Source organism: Chrysoperla carnea, chromosome 2, assembly GCF_905475395.1.
Source record: "Chrysoperla carnea chromosome 2, inChrCarn1.1, whole genome shotgun sequence".
In the NCBI taxonomy this organism is placed as follows: Eukaryota; Metazoa; Arthropoda; class Insecta; order Neuroptera; family Chrysopidae; genus Chrysoperla; species Chrysoperla carnea.
Genome location: NC_058338.1, coordinates 30,591,746 through 30,607,462, shown reverse-complemented (window position 1 = coordinate 30,607,462; position 15,717 = coordinate 30,591,746). Strand labels below are relative to the sequence as shown.

The 15,717-nt window shown below is 29.0% G+C and overlaps 1 protein-coding gene across 1 annotated transcript in view; it reads right to left on the bottom strand.

Moving 5' to 3' along the window:
- Positions 1-3,373: 3,373 nt before the first annotated feature.
- Positions 3,374-15,717, bottom strand: part of LOC123292623 — a 46,914-nt gene continuing 34,570 nt past the window's right edge. Inside the window, exons 7-17 of the mRNA XM_044873337.1 lie at positions 14,560-14,685; positions 13,841-14,080; positions 9,935-10,063; positions 8,932-9,061; positions 7,706-7,828; positions 7,559-7,648; positions 4,922-5,045; positions 4,083-4,301; positions 3,878-3,969; positions 3,658-3,747; positions 3,374-3,431 (exon numbers count right to left, since the gene is read on the bottom strand). Coding sequence (XP_044729272.1) covers positions 3,381-3,431; positions 3,658-3,747; positions 3,878-3,969; positions 4,083-4,301; positions 4,922-5,045; positions 7,559-7,648; positions 7,706-7,828; positions 8,932-9,061; positions 9,935-10,063; positions 13,841-14,080; positions 14,560-14,685 — 1,414 coding nt within the window. The 3' untranslated portion in view covers positions 3,374-3,380. The remainder of the gene's footprint in view (positions 3,432-3,657; positions 3,748-3,877; positions 3,970-4,082; positions 4,302-4,921; positions 5,046-7,558; positions 7,649-7,705; positions 7,829-8,931; positions 9,062-9,934; positions 10,064-13,840; positions 14,081-14,559; positions 14,686-15,717) is intronic.

Here is a 15,717-nt window from a genome sequence, read left to right as displayed (position 1 = left end):
AATTTTTGTTCATCATGTTAGATCATAAGGCAAGAAATTATTTTTTCAAGTAACGAGAAGATTTTATAATGCAAAATGTGATATGCAGTCACAATATATTGACAAATAATCATCTGTGCGCATCGATCTCTGCACCGCGATGTTTCGATGTTAGATGGAGTTCAACCATTTTGATCAAAAAGCAGAGCTTACAACAGGCCTTGGGTGGTTTTAATTTTCATAATGTAACATTGATAGAGTATTTGATTTTTTGTAATTTCTACGTGGAATTTTTTCTTTTAAAATTAATATTCTTAAATAGTATTGTGCGAAAATGTATATCAAACATAAAATCAAATGGACCTATAAAAATATTTGTTAATTCATAGAATCAACTTATAGAAAGACTTAAGTACGAGAATATTATATTTATTTAAGTTACATTAAACTAAGATTAATTAAGCTTTAATTATCGAATATTGACTTGGGTATAAGAATTAAGAATAAACCGTTATTAGTACCGATTGCAGTAGTTTATATAAACATGTTTTAGATGGAAGAGTGTGATACCATTACCCTTTGCAGTAGTAATTATTCTAGTTTGATCATTAAGAGTTTACTAGTACTTATCGGTTTATACAAATTTTTGTTCTACAAATTCTTTTCTTTTTTCTAATACGTCTATTATCTATATTTAGAACTATAAAAATATTCTTGTTATATGTTTCTATTAAATTCTTTTTCACATTTTTTCACACATTTATTGTACGAATATAGCCTTTTACTTTAAAACATTTTCTAATCTATTTGTCGAATACGATATGTGATCCAAACGATCTTTAAACAAAAGAACATAATAATTATTAGGACTAAATATAAATTATAATGCGATCACCGACCTACTTTGGCGTATCTGAAAATTATCATGCACAACTTAAAAATTTTTTTCACGGAAAACTCTGAGATAATCAGAGCGTTTTTATGTTAAGAATGTGTTTGCCAACTTAGATTTAATTAATTATTTTTTTGAATAACAGGTTCGCAAAAAATTTTAAACTTGTCACAAAGAAATATTTTATGTAATCAAACATATTTAATGGTTTAAGTGCATCATCATTGTTTTGAAATGGCTTTTAATTACATGACATCATTGAGCCGATAGTGGCGCCCTAAGCAACGTACCGTTTATTTGCCATTTTTACTCCAGCTTTTATAAAACTGATACATAACTTTTTCTTTAAGTCTTACTTTTATGAATAATTCATAAACTGAAATTACATATTTCAGAAAGCTTTCTAGAATCTATATTGCTTTTGTTTTGCCGTGAAACCTGATGTCATTAAGGCATTTTGTGTTTACTCGCTAAATCACATATCGAACAAGATCTTTGACAATTATTATAAACATTAAATTTTTTGAAATTATTTATTATTTTACGTAACGTAAATGTATATTATTACATTGAATGATTGGTAATATAAATAATTTATGTGAACAATCTAATTTATTTAAAATATAAATGTATATACATATTTTTACTTTATTATCAGAAAATATTGTAGATTTCTTTGGTATTTAGCCGCGTACTATCTCATCTCCAGAATGTAATTTGGAAATATATTGGAAATAGTAATAGAGAGATACTCGTTTTGTAGTTAACCAATCAAAAAATAACTTAAACAAAAATTGTACACTGTATGTATAATACGATTTTACGCTTGTTTACACCATAGAGATAATACAGTTAGGGAACGCTAGGAGTCTGCTAGCCTGTAAGTAGTTGCGAAATGCGAAGCGAGAAAGAAGACTGTCAGTGAGTTTCCCTGTGTCCTTGTCATAATCATATGTACAAATATACTTATTATATGTATTAGTAAGTATAAGTATATGTATTAGACAAGGACGCAGGAGAACTCACTAGGACGCAGGGGAACTCTCCCATATCCCATTCATTTACAGGCTAGTGTTCTCTATCTGTCATATATCTATGGTTTACACGTAGTCAACGTATTTTTTTTGTTATATACAAAAAGAAATGTTTCCCACGTTTTGACTTATACAATCGTCGTAATATATGTGAACGTATAATTGTAATATATCATTGCCAATTTTCGGAATCGCTCCTTGTATTCAAATCGAAAATATTCTCAGTCTGGAGGCGAGAGCAAACGCGACTCAGGTAGTTACTTAATAGTTTTAACAGGCACATCAAATATTTTAACATTTAGAAGATATAGATATTAATGGAATCGTAAACTATTAAAAATGGATATAAATCTTTTTAAGTATGATTATTTACCCTTAAAGTGACCTGATTAGAACGATATTGCACGGTACTTGATATTACCATAGATAACATAGATGATAGCAACCATAGCATAGCAGATACCTGTTTTAAATCTGTGATACAGAAAATTTCTTATTAACTATGTGGAATTATGATTTTTAATGAAAACTATGTTGCTTGAAGATAATTTCTTACTGTTCGCAGGACATTTCTGTATCACAGAATAATAAAAGCTATCATCTATACTAGGATCTATGTTTGGTGGCTTATATTTAAGCCTAAGCCCTACAATATATGCAAGAAGCAAAATTGTAATATTTCTGGAGAACATGTGTTACTGTTTTATGTTTAAATGTGTTACTGCCCAGATATTATTGAAATTGATTCTTTATTTCCATTTTAAATGGCTTACGAACGTTATTTAACTTTTCTCAATATGCTTGTTCCACAGAAATAGGCGGCTTGATGCGCGTTCGATTTTATGAGATCGAAGTCGTTCTCACAAAATTAATGCTGTCTAATAGAACAAAAAGCGAACGCTGAACAATTTCTGCTGAACAAGCCCATTGAAATAAAACTTAAGTAAATTATTTCTCAATATCTAATGCCGGCTGTACTTCATCATCGGGAAAAACGAGATACTTTAAGAACATTAATAACCCTTCTCCTTCCGCAATTTCAACTTTTGAAAATAATTTCTCATAAACGGAAAAGTGGGAAATATTGTGCGATTATTATACTCTCAGCTTTTTAGTCATATCGTGGGCCGTTTTTCGTAATATTGATATAAAATTGAATACAAAATTTCTCAATAATAGGGTACAGTTGACATTAGATTACAAAAATTGTACATTTGCGAAATGTAAGAGGCCGCTCTCTCTGCAGATTTCGCTATCCCATACATTAACATTATCAATCTCTTTCTTACCATAGAAAAAATATATAAGCTAGGGATACTACATTTACAGAGAGTCGACCGCGCTGTTTTTAAACTGAACAGGACTAATTAAATAGCTTTTAAACTTATAAAATATATAAAAATTAAAGTTCATATTGATTTGTAAATGCAATCAAACGTTGGTTTCAAACGATCACGCCTTGCATACGGTTCATATCATATGTAACATTCGTCTCTTAGTCTTCTCATAAACACAGGTTCAGCGTCCTATAAATAAAATTAATCCTTTTAAAAATTATTTGTAATTTCATGATAAATTTTTTTTGGGTGAAATTAAAAAAAAAGTAATAAAAAGAAGATTTGATTAAAATTTTGTTTTGTTTTGTATTGAAGTTGTATAAGTTTGCATTTGATTTTTATCTCTTCCAAACCTAGAATTTTAATTAAATTTATTTATTAAGAAGCAATAGGTGCGTGTGGAATTTCTCCTTACCTCATAGAATTCTGGTTGATCAATGGCCATATTGCGTGCAATTCCACCATCTTTGCAAGTTAACCAATAAGTTTCCATCATTCCTTTACCCTAAACATAAAATTTTTTTTTGTTAAAAATTTGTAAAATTTTGCTACATGAAATTATGGAATGAAAAACGCGGTTTGTAAATTGAGAGATTAAATTAAAGTGATAAACATACGTAAAATCTGAAACTTACCTTAACATCAACCAATCCTCGATATTCTGTTCTAAATCCACCAACGGCATCCAGAGCTTTTTTCATCTCTAAGCTAATATGAATACGTAGCGCTGAAATTTTGTTTAAATTATTTACAGTTAGTACTCAACATTTAAATTTAACTGTTTTTGTCAGTATTATTAACCATTCTTTCTTGCTAATATAGTTCAAAACTGAATCTTACCGTCTCCCGTTGATTCCATTCTACTTGCAGTATTGACAGTATCACCAAATAAACAATAGCGTGGCATTTTTGAACCAACAATTCCAGCTACCACAGGCCCAGTATGAACTCCGCAACGAATTTGCAAACGTTCACATTGTCGTCTTGGTATCCGGAATAATGTAGACGCTGCCAATAAATCTAATGCCATGGTTGCAATTTCAGACACATGTTTGTCACCTAAAAATAAGTTCTTGTTTTCAATTACGAATAAAATAACAGGACAAAATATATTCTGAAATATTCATGATGCTCGTTTAATGTGTTTTAGAAATAAATGTAATAAAAATTTAAAGTTTCATTTATTGAATAAAACAATTCAAAAATTTACATTTTTGGTGTATTTTGAGACCAATATTTTGATATTATGTGCCTAAAACTGTAGTCAGCAGAAAAGGTGTAGACAAGGAATAAAATTGAAGTTCTAAAACGAAAAACCGTTTAGCGTTTTGTGATCTGACGCACCTTTATCGAAATGGCCCTTTTTCGCTATTAGCATTTTTAATTTTGAGAAAATCTCAGTTAAAATTAGTAAAATTGAAATTTTTATTATAACTCTTTATAAGCTGTAAAAAATAAAATATATACTTCGATTTATTAAGTATCTGATCATTTTTAGTCTTGAGGCGTTCTTGGTTTGAGTCTCGATTGAGTAAACTTAATTTAAATTTTGAAAAAAATATTTTTTTCAGTCTCAAATACATTCGGTGATTGTAAACTGGTTAAAAGGTTAAAGGTTAAACAATTTTTAAAAAGTAGGTTGAAAAATTAAAATAATTAAATATATAGCATACCAGTACCATTTTTCACAGGTAATCCGGACGCCACCATGTAAGAATCTCCAATTGTTTCTACTTTATACACGTCGTAGCATTCAATTCGTTCATCGAATAATTTATAAATTGAATTCAAAAATGTGACCACCTATGAAAAATATTATACTATATATTGTGGTTGCAATATATTATTGAAGTCGTATGTAAACAGGATTTTTTTCGGGATATATATATAATGTGATAATGAGAGCTACCAAAAAGGCTAGCCAGTGCTTAACTCAATCCGTGATATTTAAATTATATAGTTATTTGGGTTGGAATAGGTAAAACTTAACTAAGTATAAAGTTAAAATCTTAAATTTATCATTTAAAATGTATGTCAGAGAATCATGTGAAAGACGCTCATTAATTTACATAGTCATAAAGTTAAAAAATTCGATATTTTGATAACACAAGCAAATTTGATCCGATCTTACTGGAATTTCTTTTGAAACCCAATAATTTTGGGTCATTCTTTTCAGCTGTGTTGACAATTTTTTGCTACCTATCACTTATGTGCTTAATTCCGGGACTAGTACTCCACATTCTTGAAACCTATTAGAGCTAGATTAATTTTGATCACAAATTTGAAAAGTATGATCCAAATTTAGTAGAATTACATACTCGGTTTATCAAAATTGGATAAAATTTGGATTTGGTAAAGCAAAATAAAATTTTTTGGATTTTGATGACGTCATAAAGTTAAAAAATTCGATTTTTTTGATAACACAGGCAAATTTGATCCGATCTTATTGGAATTTTTTTTGAAACCCACTAATTTTAGGTCATTCTTTTCAGCTGCGTTGTCAATTTTTTGCTACCTGTCACTTATGTGCTTAATTCCGGGATCAGTACTCCACATTCTTGAAATCTATTAGAGCTAAGTTAATTTTGATCACAAATTTGAAAAGTATGATCCAAATTTAGTAGAATTACATACTCGGTTTATCAAAATTGGATAAAATTTGGATTTGATAAAGCAAAATAAAATTTTTTGGATTTTGATGATGTCATAAAGTTAAAAAATTCGATTTTTTTGATAACACAGGCAAATTTGATCCGATCTTATTGGAATTTTTTTTGAAACCCACTAATTATGGGTCATTCTTTTCAGCTGTGTTGTCAATTTTTTGCTACCTATCACTTATGTGCTTAATTCCGGGATCAGTACTCCACATTCTTGAAATCTATTAGAGCTAGGTTAATTTTGATCACAAATTTGAAAAGTATTACCCAAATTTAGTAGAATTACATACTCGGTTTATCAAAATTGGATAAAATTTGGATTTGGTAAAGCAAAATAAAATTTTGGATTTTGTGACGTCATAAAGTTAAAAAATTCGATTTTTTTGATAACACAGGAAAATTTGATCCGATCTTATTGGAATTTTTTTTGAAACCCACTAATTTTGGGTCATTCTTTTCAGCTGTGTTGTCAATTTTTTGCCACCTGTCAATAATGTGCTTAATTCCGGGATCAGTACTCCACATTCTTGAAATCTATTTGAGCTAGGTTAATTTTGATCACAAATTTGAAAAGTATGACCCAAATTTAGTAGATTTACATACTCGGTTTATCAAAATTGGATAAAATTTGGATTTGACAAAGCAAAATAAAATTTTTTGGATTTTGATGACGTCATAAAGTTAAAAAATTCGATTTTTTTGATAACACAGGCAAATTTGATCCGATCTTATTGGAATTTTTTTTGAAACCCACTAATTTTGGGTCATTCTTTTCAGCTGTGTTGTCAACTTTTTGCTACCTATCACTTATGTGCTTAATTCCGGGATCAGTACTCCACGTTCTTGAAATCTATTAGAGCTAGGTTAATTTTGATCACAAATTTGAAAAGTATGACCCAAATTTAGTAGAATTACATACTCGGTTTATCAAAATTGGATAAAATTTGGATTTGATAAAGCAAAATAAAATTTTTTGGATTTTGATAACGTCATAAAGTTAAAAAATTCGATTTTTTTGATAACACAGGCAAATTTGATCCGATCTTATTGGAATTTTTTTTGAAACCCACTAATTTTGGGTCATTCTTTTCAGCTGTGTTGTCAACTTTTTGCTACCTATTACTTATGTGCTTAATTCCGGGATCAGTATTCCACATTCTTGAAATCTATTAGAGCTAGGCTAATTTTGATCACAAATTTGAAAAGTATGACCGAAATTTAGTATGATTTTATACTTGGTTAATCAAAATTGGATAAAATTTGGATTTGATAAAGCAAAATAAAATTTTTTGTATTTTGATGACGTCATAAAGTTAAAAAATTCGATTTTTTTGATAACACAGGCAAATTTGATCCGATTTTATTAGAATTTTTGTTGAAACCGGAAACGTAGAGAAAAATCAATACTTTAATTTAATACTTTATCATTTGAATAAATTAAAAAAGTTTATCAATTATATGTACAGACTCTTTTAAAGGTAAATTGACCTCTAAAAAATAGTCATGTACGAGTGTATGATTAGAAAACTTATTTTCTATTTTTTAGTACCAATTGTTAATAGTGGAAAATATTGGATTTTTGAATCTAAAATATAGTATTAAAGAATTCAAAATAAAAAATGTAGTAATTAAACAAAAACCAAATAAAAAAGATACCTCTAACGGTGAACTTTCAGCTGCAATTTCAGTAAAGCCAACAATATCACTAAAATAGACTGTCACTGCTGCATAATATTCTGCAGGTACCTAAAACATCAAATAAATGACTCATCCAATCGTGTTTAAATACCTTTAAAACTTTACCTGCCGTGTTTGTTTTAATTGAGTAGCAACACTAGGTGGAAGCATTTGAAACAATAATGAATCACTTTTCCTTTTTTCTTTTTTCAGTTCACGAGCTTTAACGGCCAAATTTGCGGCATACATCTGTAAATAAATCGCTGTATATTTCCATTAGGAATGAAATTTAAAAAAAAAAACAATTTCTCTTTCGAATGAATACAAATTATAAATACAAAAAAAGCTCGCACAAGGCTTTGTGAAATCAGAGAGCTATGACATTAATAACAAGTGAAAACAAACAATTGAGTTAATTGTTGAAGACCCTGTATAGAAAGTGTTGAATGTCAGTGCTTACATTATTTATATAAATTAAAAAAGTTTAAAAAACCAACACAATTATGGCCGCCATTTATATAGTTTTTGAATATTCGAAAATTTTCGAAAGCATTTTCTTGAATTTATTTTCGTTTTGAGAATGTTTCACAATACGACTACTTGAAGCTACCTGCAAATGTTTTACTCCCTATATTTTATAGTTTTGGAGTAAATGGACAAGAAAATTTTGTCCTTACAACAAAAGTTGTTTCAAATAAAAGTTTATATTTTTTTTAAGAAATTTTTTTTTCTCTTAATTTTTGGATCTATCCCTAACGGTTTACAAGATGGATCTCACGGACTTATTTACGAACTCATACTCACTTTTTACGTCATGAGCACGCTATAAAATTTCCAGCTTGATTGTTTTTAAGTTATCGATGGGCGGACCGACAGAATTTGTATTTTTATGAACACCTATACCAAATTTTTGTTGTTTTTTGTTTCGTATAATCAATATTTCTAAGCATTTTCATATTTCTAAGAATTGGCCTTATTCGTTATTAATCTTACATTAGCAGTGGGGGATACTTAGGCATTTTTCTCTAAATTTACACAAAATTTGGTACTCAATGAAAGATTATCTTCATATTTCTTAAAAGGTACTGTTTCGATGTATTCCTAATACTTATTGATAATAATGACAAAAAACTGACAGAAAGCATTGTTACGGTCTTTAGATTACAGAGCGCGATTCAATATATGGTTTAAATGATTTTTTTTTAAATGAATAATAAAATTATAAATACATCAATCTATAATTTCAATGATGAAAAATTATATAGAAGAATATACATTTAAATTAAAAAATAAAACTAAATAAAATAATAAAAAATAAATATAAAACACGTACATGCACATGACCTTGGTACCTGGATTGTAGCGACTGCATTTCGAACTAAAATAATAATCACTGGTGATAAAGCTAGAACAACCACTAATATTGCAATTCCAATAGCTTCTTTGTTACTTGCATCACTTAATGTTTCATTTACGTATTCACTGTAATTGAAAAATTGGCTTTATTTGATGTTTATTTAAATAAAAATAAACTACAGTTTGATAATAACAGGTTAATGTAACGACTCTGAATCGAATCGAGTACTAAGCCAAAAAAAGGATGAATCCACTGCTTTACTTTGGAGGTTGAAGAATGTCGAAAATTACTTTACATTTTTACGAGTATGGTTAAGAAAAAAACATAGCAGTTAGTATTAACAATAATGTATGAAGAATAAAGCTCTAATAAGGTTTATTTCCAAATAAAAATGAGCTTAGGTATTTAGGTATTCTGTGATCAAAAATTTTTTATTGTACTAAAAAGTGAAAACTAGTTTTTTCCTCATCCCGCCATAGGTATATGATATTCTAAAAACTTGATACGCTGAATTGTATTTTATATTTACAACAATTCCAGTTTCACCCCTCCCCCATACCCTTGCGTAGAGGTTACAGTTTTGTAATGTACACAGTTTTGCTTGTCATGCTCTTTTATTTGGGATATCAAGTAATACTTGGATATATTTGAAAATATTCGACTATTAATGATTATTAATCCCCACTTTCTCGCTTTGCCTTTCCCTTTCTCGAAAGTTAAAAATAGATAAAAACAATCCTTAAAGCTGGCTGTATATCTTGTCAAAATTTGAGCTTAATAGATGCACAACTTTTTAAGTTTTTGAAGCGCATCCTTTTCCAACCCTATTTCTACATCTTACTCTACTATATTATGGATGTATTATATATAAAAATCTTCCTCATTAATCACTCTATATATTAGAAAAAATCGCATCAAAATCCGTTCCGTAGTTTTAAAGATCTAAGTATACATAGGGACATGACAGACAGCAAAATGCAATTCATTTGAGTACTTACCGAATTTTTCGACGCAATTCAGTTTGAAGTTTTCTTAATTCCTCTGTGTATGTTGTTATCGAATCAAAATAATCAATGGCTTCATCTTTATTCGGTGCTCTTCTCCTGTTTCTTAATATGATATCGCTGCTGTAAAACGCAATTTAATTTTCTGAATTTCGTACGAAACATGAAACAAGTTATGCAAAAACTCGAAATGAATTATAAGTAAAAATATGCGCTTTAATCTACACTAATATTATAAAGAGATTTTTGTTTGTTTGTTCTTTGTATTTAGGGGATAATAGAACGATATGCCATATAGCCTATGTTCCAATTTGCTATAATATGGCATGCTATATGGTCGGTCCTATAATATTGTAACTAATATGCCATTGTCCACAGAGTATAGGATAGAGGAGAAGGTCACGTAAACTGGCACGAATGCCATCTGGTATTTGTGTCAAAGGTCTTAAGGATATATATTACTGTATTTAAATAAAATTTTATATTTTTCTTTGGTATTGAATGGAATAAACTTTTTAAATTTCAATTTTTCGTTATTAATTAGTTTTGGCAATTTCCTACATTCAATTTTTATGACTGGGCACAGTCACTATAGAGGCGTTGAAACTCGCATCTCCTATTTAACATTGCCAGTAATGGGAGCCTTCTCCTATACCTTTTAATCTTTGGTCTTTTCATTAAAACACAAGCTCCCATGCCCATCGTTGTTTTTTTATACATTTGACAATAATTTTTGAAATAAATTTACCGCATAAGATATAAAAAGAAAGGATATGAATAGTAGAAGTCTATTTTTAATATTCATATTATCATTATTTTTTAAATAGATAATCAAACCTATTGCCGACAACTTGCAAATTTTTTATTATCCTCGTGTTTATTATGTCTTATACCTACTATAAGAATCGCCAAGAAGCATGCTAAAAAATAATAGAAATAAAAGTTTCCACTACCGATGTAATGTATACTTATTAGAGGTGCGCCGGCTATGACTTTGGATGACTAGCCGACTATCCAATTAGTCGGCTGTAAAAAGATCGATTAGTCGGCCAGGCCATCATGGTTTTGGGGGTATTTTGTAATTTCCATGGCGCTACCTATCTATCCGACTTCTTAGGGGCTATTCATTAATTACGTAAGCATTTAAAAACATCTTAATATATATGGGGGTACGAAACCCATTCTTACGTAAGATTTTACGAGTTGAAATTTAATATTAGAAATAATGTATGCACAGTATGCGAACTAAAGTCTCTGTGCTAAAGAATGAAAATCTTTAATTTCCGTCAAACTGATAGTTTTAGTGTCACTGCCACTTTTCTAACAACGTTTTATTATTCGGCAAAACGAGATTGAATCTTACGTCAAATTCATTAATTACGTAAGCATTTAAAAACATCTTAATATATATGGGGGTACGAAACCCATTCTTACGTAAGATTTTACGAGTTGAAATTTAATATTAGAAATAATGTATGCACAGTATGCGAACTAAAGTCTCTGTGCTAAAGAATGAAAATCTTTAATTTCCGTCAAACTGATAGTTTTAGTGTCACTGCCACTTTTCTAACAACGTTTTATTATTCGGCAAAACGAGATTGAATCTTACGTCAAATGGGGAGGTTTCGAGAAATTTTATGTATGCTTACGTGGGGGGAAGAAAGGCCAAGGGGCGTCAAAATTATGTTTACGTTTATTAATGAACGGCTCCTTAGCACGCAAGTCGCAATGGCGGGTTGCTTACTTTTGCTTTATTGTTCCTTGATTATTGCTTTTGCGCGGGTCAGAGTAATGTTTTGTGTACAGAAAAAAAATATAATTGTACCAAACTATTATTTTTTATTTCATTGAGAAATGCATACAAAGTTAGTAGCCGGATAGTCGGCGCTTTTTGCCGAATGGTCGTCAACTACGAAAATGGCTGGATAGTCGGCTTTACCGACTAGTCGGAACATTTCTAAAACTTATATGTTATTTAAATAAATGTATATTACTAATTGAATGAATTCATATAATCTTAATAAAGCATACTTTAAAAAAAGTAAATAAAAGAAAAACAAATTATAGCCTGCATAGATATTTCATATATATTTTAAATGAATACTTGGAATAATAAAGTAAGAAGATAATTACAAACGTGATTTTGTGTTGAAGGTAATTTAGACAAATACTGTGAGTGTGGTAGTTACAGAGAGATGAAATGAGTTTTACTATATAGGATATCAAAAATGATCAATACCACTATCTATAAATAGACAGTATGATGATGCCAGGGTAATGTACCAAATTTTCTCGATTCTGTTTCGAAAGCGATTAAAATTTATGCCAGCTTTGAATAGAATTAGGAAAAGTTTCTGAGATTTCCGCATGGTTAATATATCGAGAAATTACAATTCTATTTTTTAAAATTTCTATACGTTTTTGTATAAGCTCTGTCATGATTACTGAATGACTGATATGATAGAACGATGGTATTCGAGTTATAAATGGAAAAATGATTGGAATAAGGACCTGAATTGCTAATGAAACGTAAGTATTTTAGTTCCAATTGTCTCTGTTTAGTAAAATTGTCCCTATCTCATGGGTTTTGAGAAGTTCTTTTCAATGTAAAAGTGCATTTGTTCTAAAACTTCAAACAAAAAATATGCGCATATAAGATGCCTCCCTTTGAACAACTTCTTGAAAACTTTTTTTGTATCTGATTTACCTAAGAAGAAAGAACTTATTAAAGAGCGGCTAACTACCTCTGGGATATATTGTATAATAAGAAAGCGTATAAATATCATATTCTGGTTATAAAATAAATTATGATCGGAAAAGACTTAAAACTTAAATGGCTATCTTTGTTTTTAACATTATTTTTTATTTTAATATAAAATGTCATAGCTTTAATATTAATATTTTATAACATCTAATTGATTTTTGGTATATAAATACTACCGTGGATAAATTTGGTGTACATTTCTAAACGTGTTATTTTTTATAACAAAGTGCAATAAAGCACAAAAACATTTTTGAGCACACTATTAACCTGAAATGCTGACTTGAATGTTAATCAATGGTTATATTTATTGCTCCCGTCTTTACCTTTAAATTTTTATTTTGAAAATGATAAAAAAGCTACACAAAACACTTCGAAATATTAATTGATATTATGTATTATATTTATTATAAATAAAATTGAAATATTCTTTGTGTTTATCTGGGCTTTGCTGCAAAAACTGTTGGATATCGAGCTTTAAATTTTCTGTTAATAGCCGAGATATGGCAAAATTTCAATATATGTATATTTACGATTTTATCAACTCTCTTTTTCAAAAAGGCGAATTGAAAAACAATCAACTTATTTTACTTTTTCTTATACTGTTATTATGTTATAAAAGGGCTTTAGGAAACTTTTTATTATAATTCACCTGTGCTCTTCTAGAAAGGAAATTCAGCGGGGAATAAATGATCGTCTTGAGGATCTGGAATTTGCAGATGACATATGTTTACTCTCCCAAAGGTTTATTGATATGCAGTTTAAATTGAATGCACTAAAATATATTGCAGAAGTGATAGGTCTGAGAATTAACAACCAGAAAATTGCCAGACGGAAATTCGATTACTTTAGTAGCGCACAACCCGTTATCAGATGTACGACGAGTTTCATCTCCATTTAAATTCTCTAAGGAATTTTTCACGTTCAAATAATCTAAATACTATAAGTTTCCTACACACACGATAATAAATATTATATCATTTATGTAATACAATTATGTAATAATACTGCCAGTATTTTTTAATAAATGAGAATTTTGAATTGAATATAAAATAAAAAGACGTGTAGAAAATAACAACTATTTTGCATATAAAATCTAAAAATAAAATAAAATTGCAAAATATATTTTGTATACTTACTTATTTTTAATACGGCCATAATGTGGCATTGATTTCATAAGTGCTTTGTATGTATCTTTCATTGATGGTACATAATTTAGTGTCCCGTTGAGTAGATCTTTCCCAAGTGTATCATAACGTACGTAGCTCGTATAATTTTCATTATCAAGTATGCCATAACTAAAGTATTTGACACCATATACACTTGATATACCCATACTTTCAATGCTCCGTAATAAATTTTTAAATGCTATCAATAATCTAAAAATAATAAATTTATAAAAATCAAATTTCAACGGACATTTTAATCGACTATAAAAAAACCAAAAATAATTAAATAATTTTGATTGTGATGTTGGATTGTAGAAGCGGTATTTATTCGTTTGATTGGTACGCAAGGCTAAAAAACGTTATATGGTGGAAGAGATGGGAAGAAAAAGGTATTTTATATCATAATAATTTGTTACATTGATAAAGTTGATGCGTTGAAAAGGTTAATCGGGCTGAAGGACTTCATTCGAATGCTTTCAAAAATTTGGAAAAGCCGAAATTATATAATGAAAGAAAAAGTTAGGGTTTCTGTGACGCAGATGTGTTTAAACTTTGGAAAGACTCATCACTGTAGTTGTAGCTACCAATGATTTAAATAGGATTGCAAATTAAAGAAAGTTATAAATAACCCAGGAAGTTATGATCTAAGACATAAATGATGGAATTATCCAAAAACCATTTTGATTTACCTCCATACGCCACTGTTATCCGTTTCTTTTATTTGATTTGTAAGATGTTCTAACATGGCAGCATTAACTGCAGTATACCAATCAAGCACCTCTGAAATACTACTTTCATCTGAACTGATTTTTTGCCTGCAAAAAAGAATTTATAAATATTTGAATATTATAAAGTGAGAAGAGTTAATTCTATGGTTCTATTACAAACGCTCACACAGCGTGCTTAAAACTACTGAAATAGAAGAGAAAAGTGATACAGATGATGAAATTTTAAGGGCCGTACGAGCGCCATGGCAATGTCTCCATGTATATATGTCTATATGTGCTATGTACGATTTCAGTCCATAGAACAGAGTTTTCAAATATTTATGAATAATGATTTTATTTTTATTATTGTTCAAGTGTTAATAATTTTAAACTTTCAAGTATTTATAAATATTAATAAATAATTGTTTATAAAACACACAATGAAAGTCATACGGGAATATTTATATTGTTATCAAAAACAGTCATTAAAAAAGTAATCTAACAAATAACAAATAACAAAGCGATTTAATGCAAAAAAACTGCCATTATTTAGTGAGCTGTAACAAAAGTAGTATTATGCAAAAATGTTTTAAAAACTTATAATAGGTAGGTATACCTATAATACATTATAAAAAATTTAATAGAGATTTTTCCTACTTTTTGTTAACGTATTTAAGTGAAAATGGGGATTATCAGTGAAAAACTATTTATTATTCATGTTTACAATAAAAGTAGGTACAATACATTTATTTGTTGCGAAGTTGCGTTACTAATGAAATTTTAAACATAGTGCTTGGATCATTTTGTACTATTTTAAAATTTTTCTTAATAAATCAAGCAAATTTAAGTCTCCTTCCAAAATTAATCTAAGCTTGACGAAGCTAATCTTCAATCCGACTCTGATGATCACTCAGTGTCGTCTTTATTAGACTTTATTAAGGTTGTAAACCTACAGTTTTGCAAAAAAGTTTTGGTTTATTGTACGGTACATTTATATAAGCCAAATACATGCTTTGTAGGCAAGTACCTAATGAGTTATTTTTGTCTTTATAATATATTGTGTGCAAGTGATGCTTATAAATTTGATAATATAGATATCGCTCTTCAATCATCAATACTCTAACCATAGCCGTCTCTGTT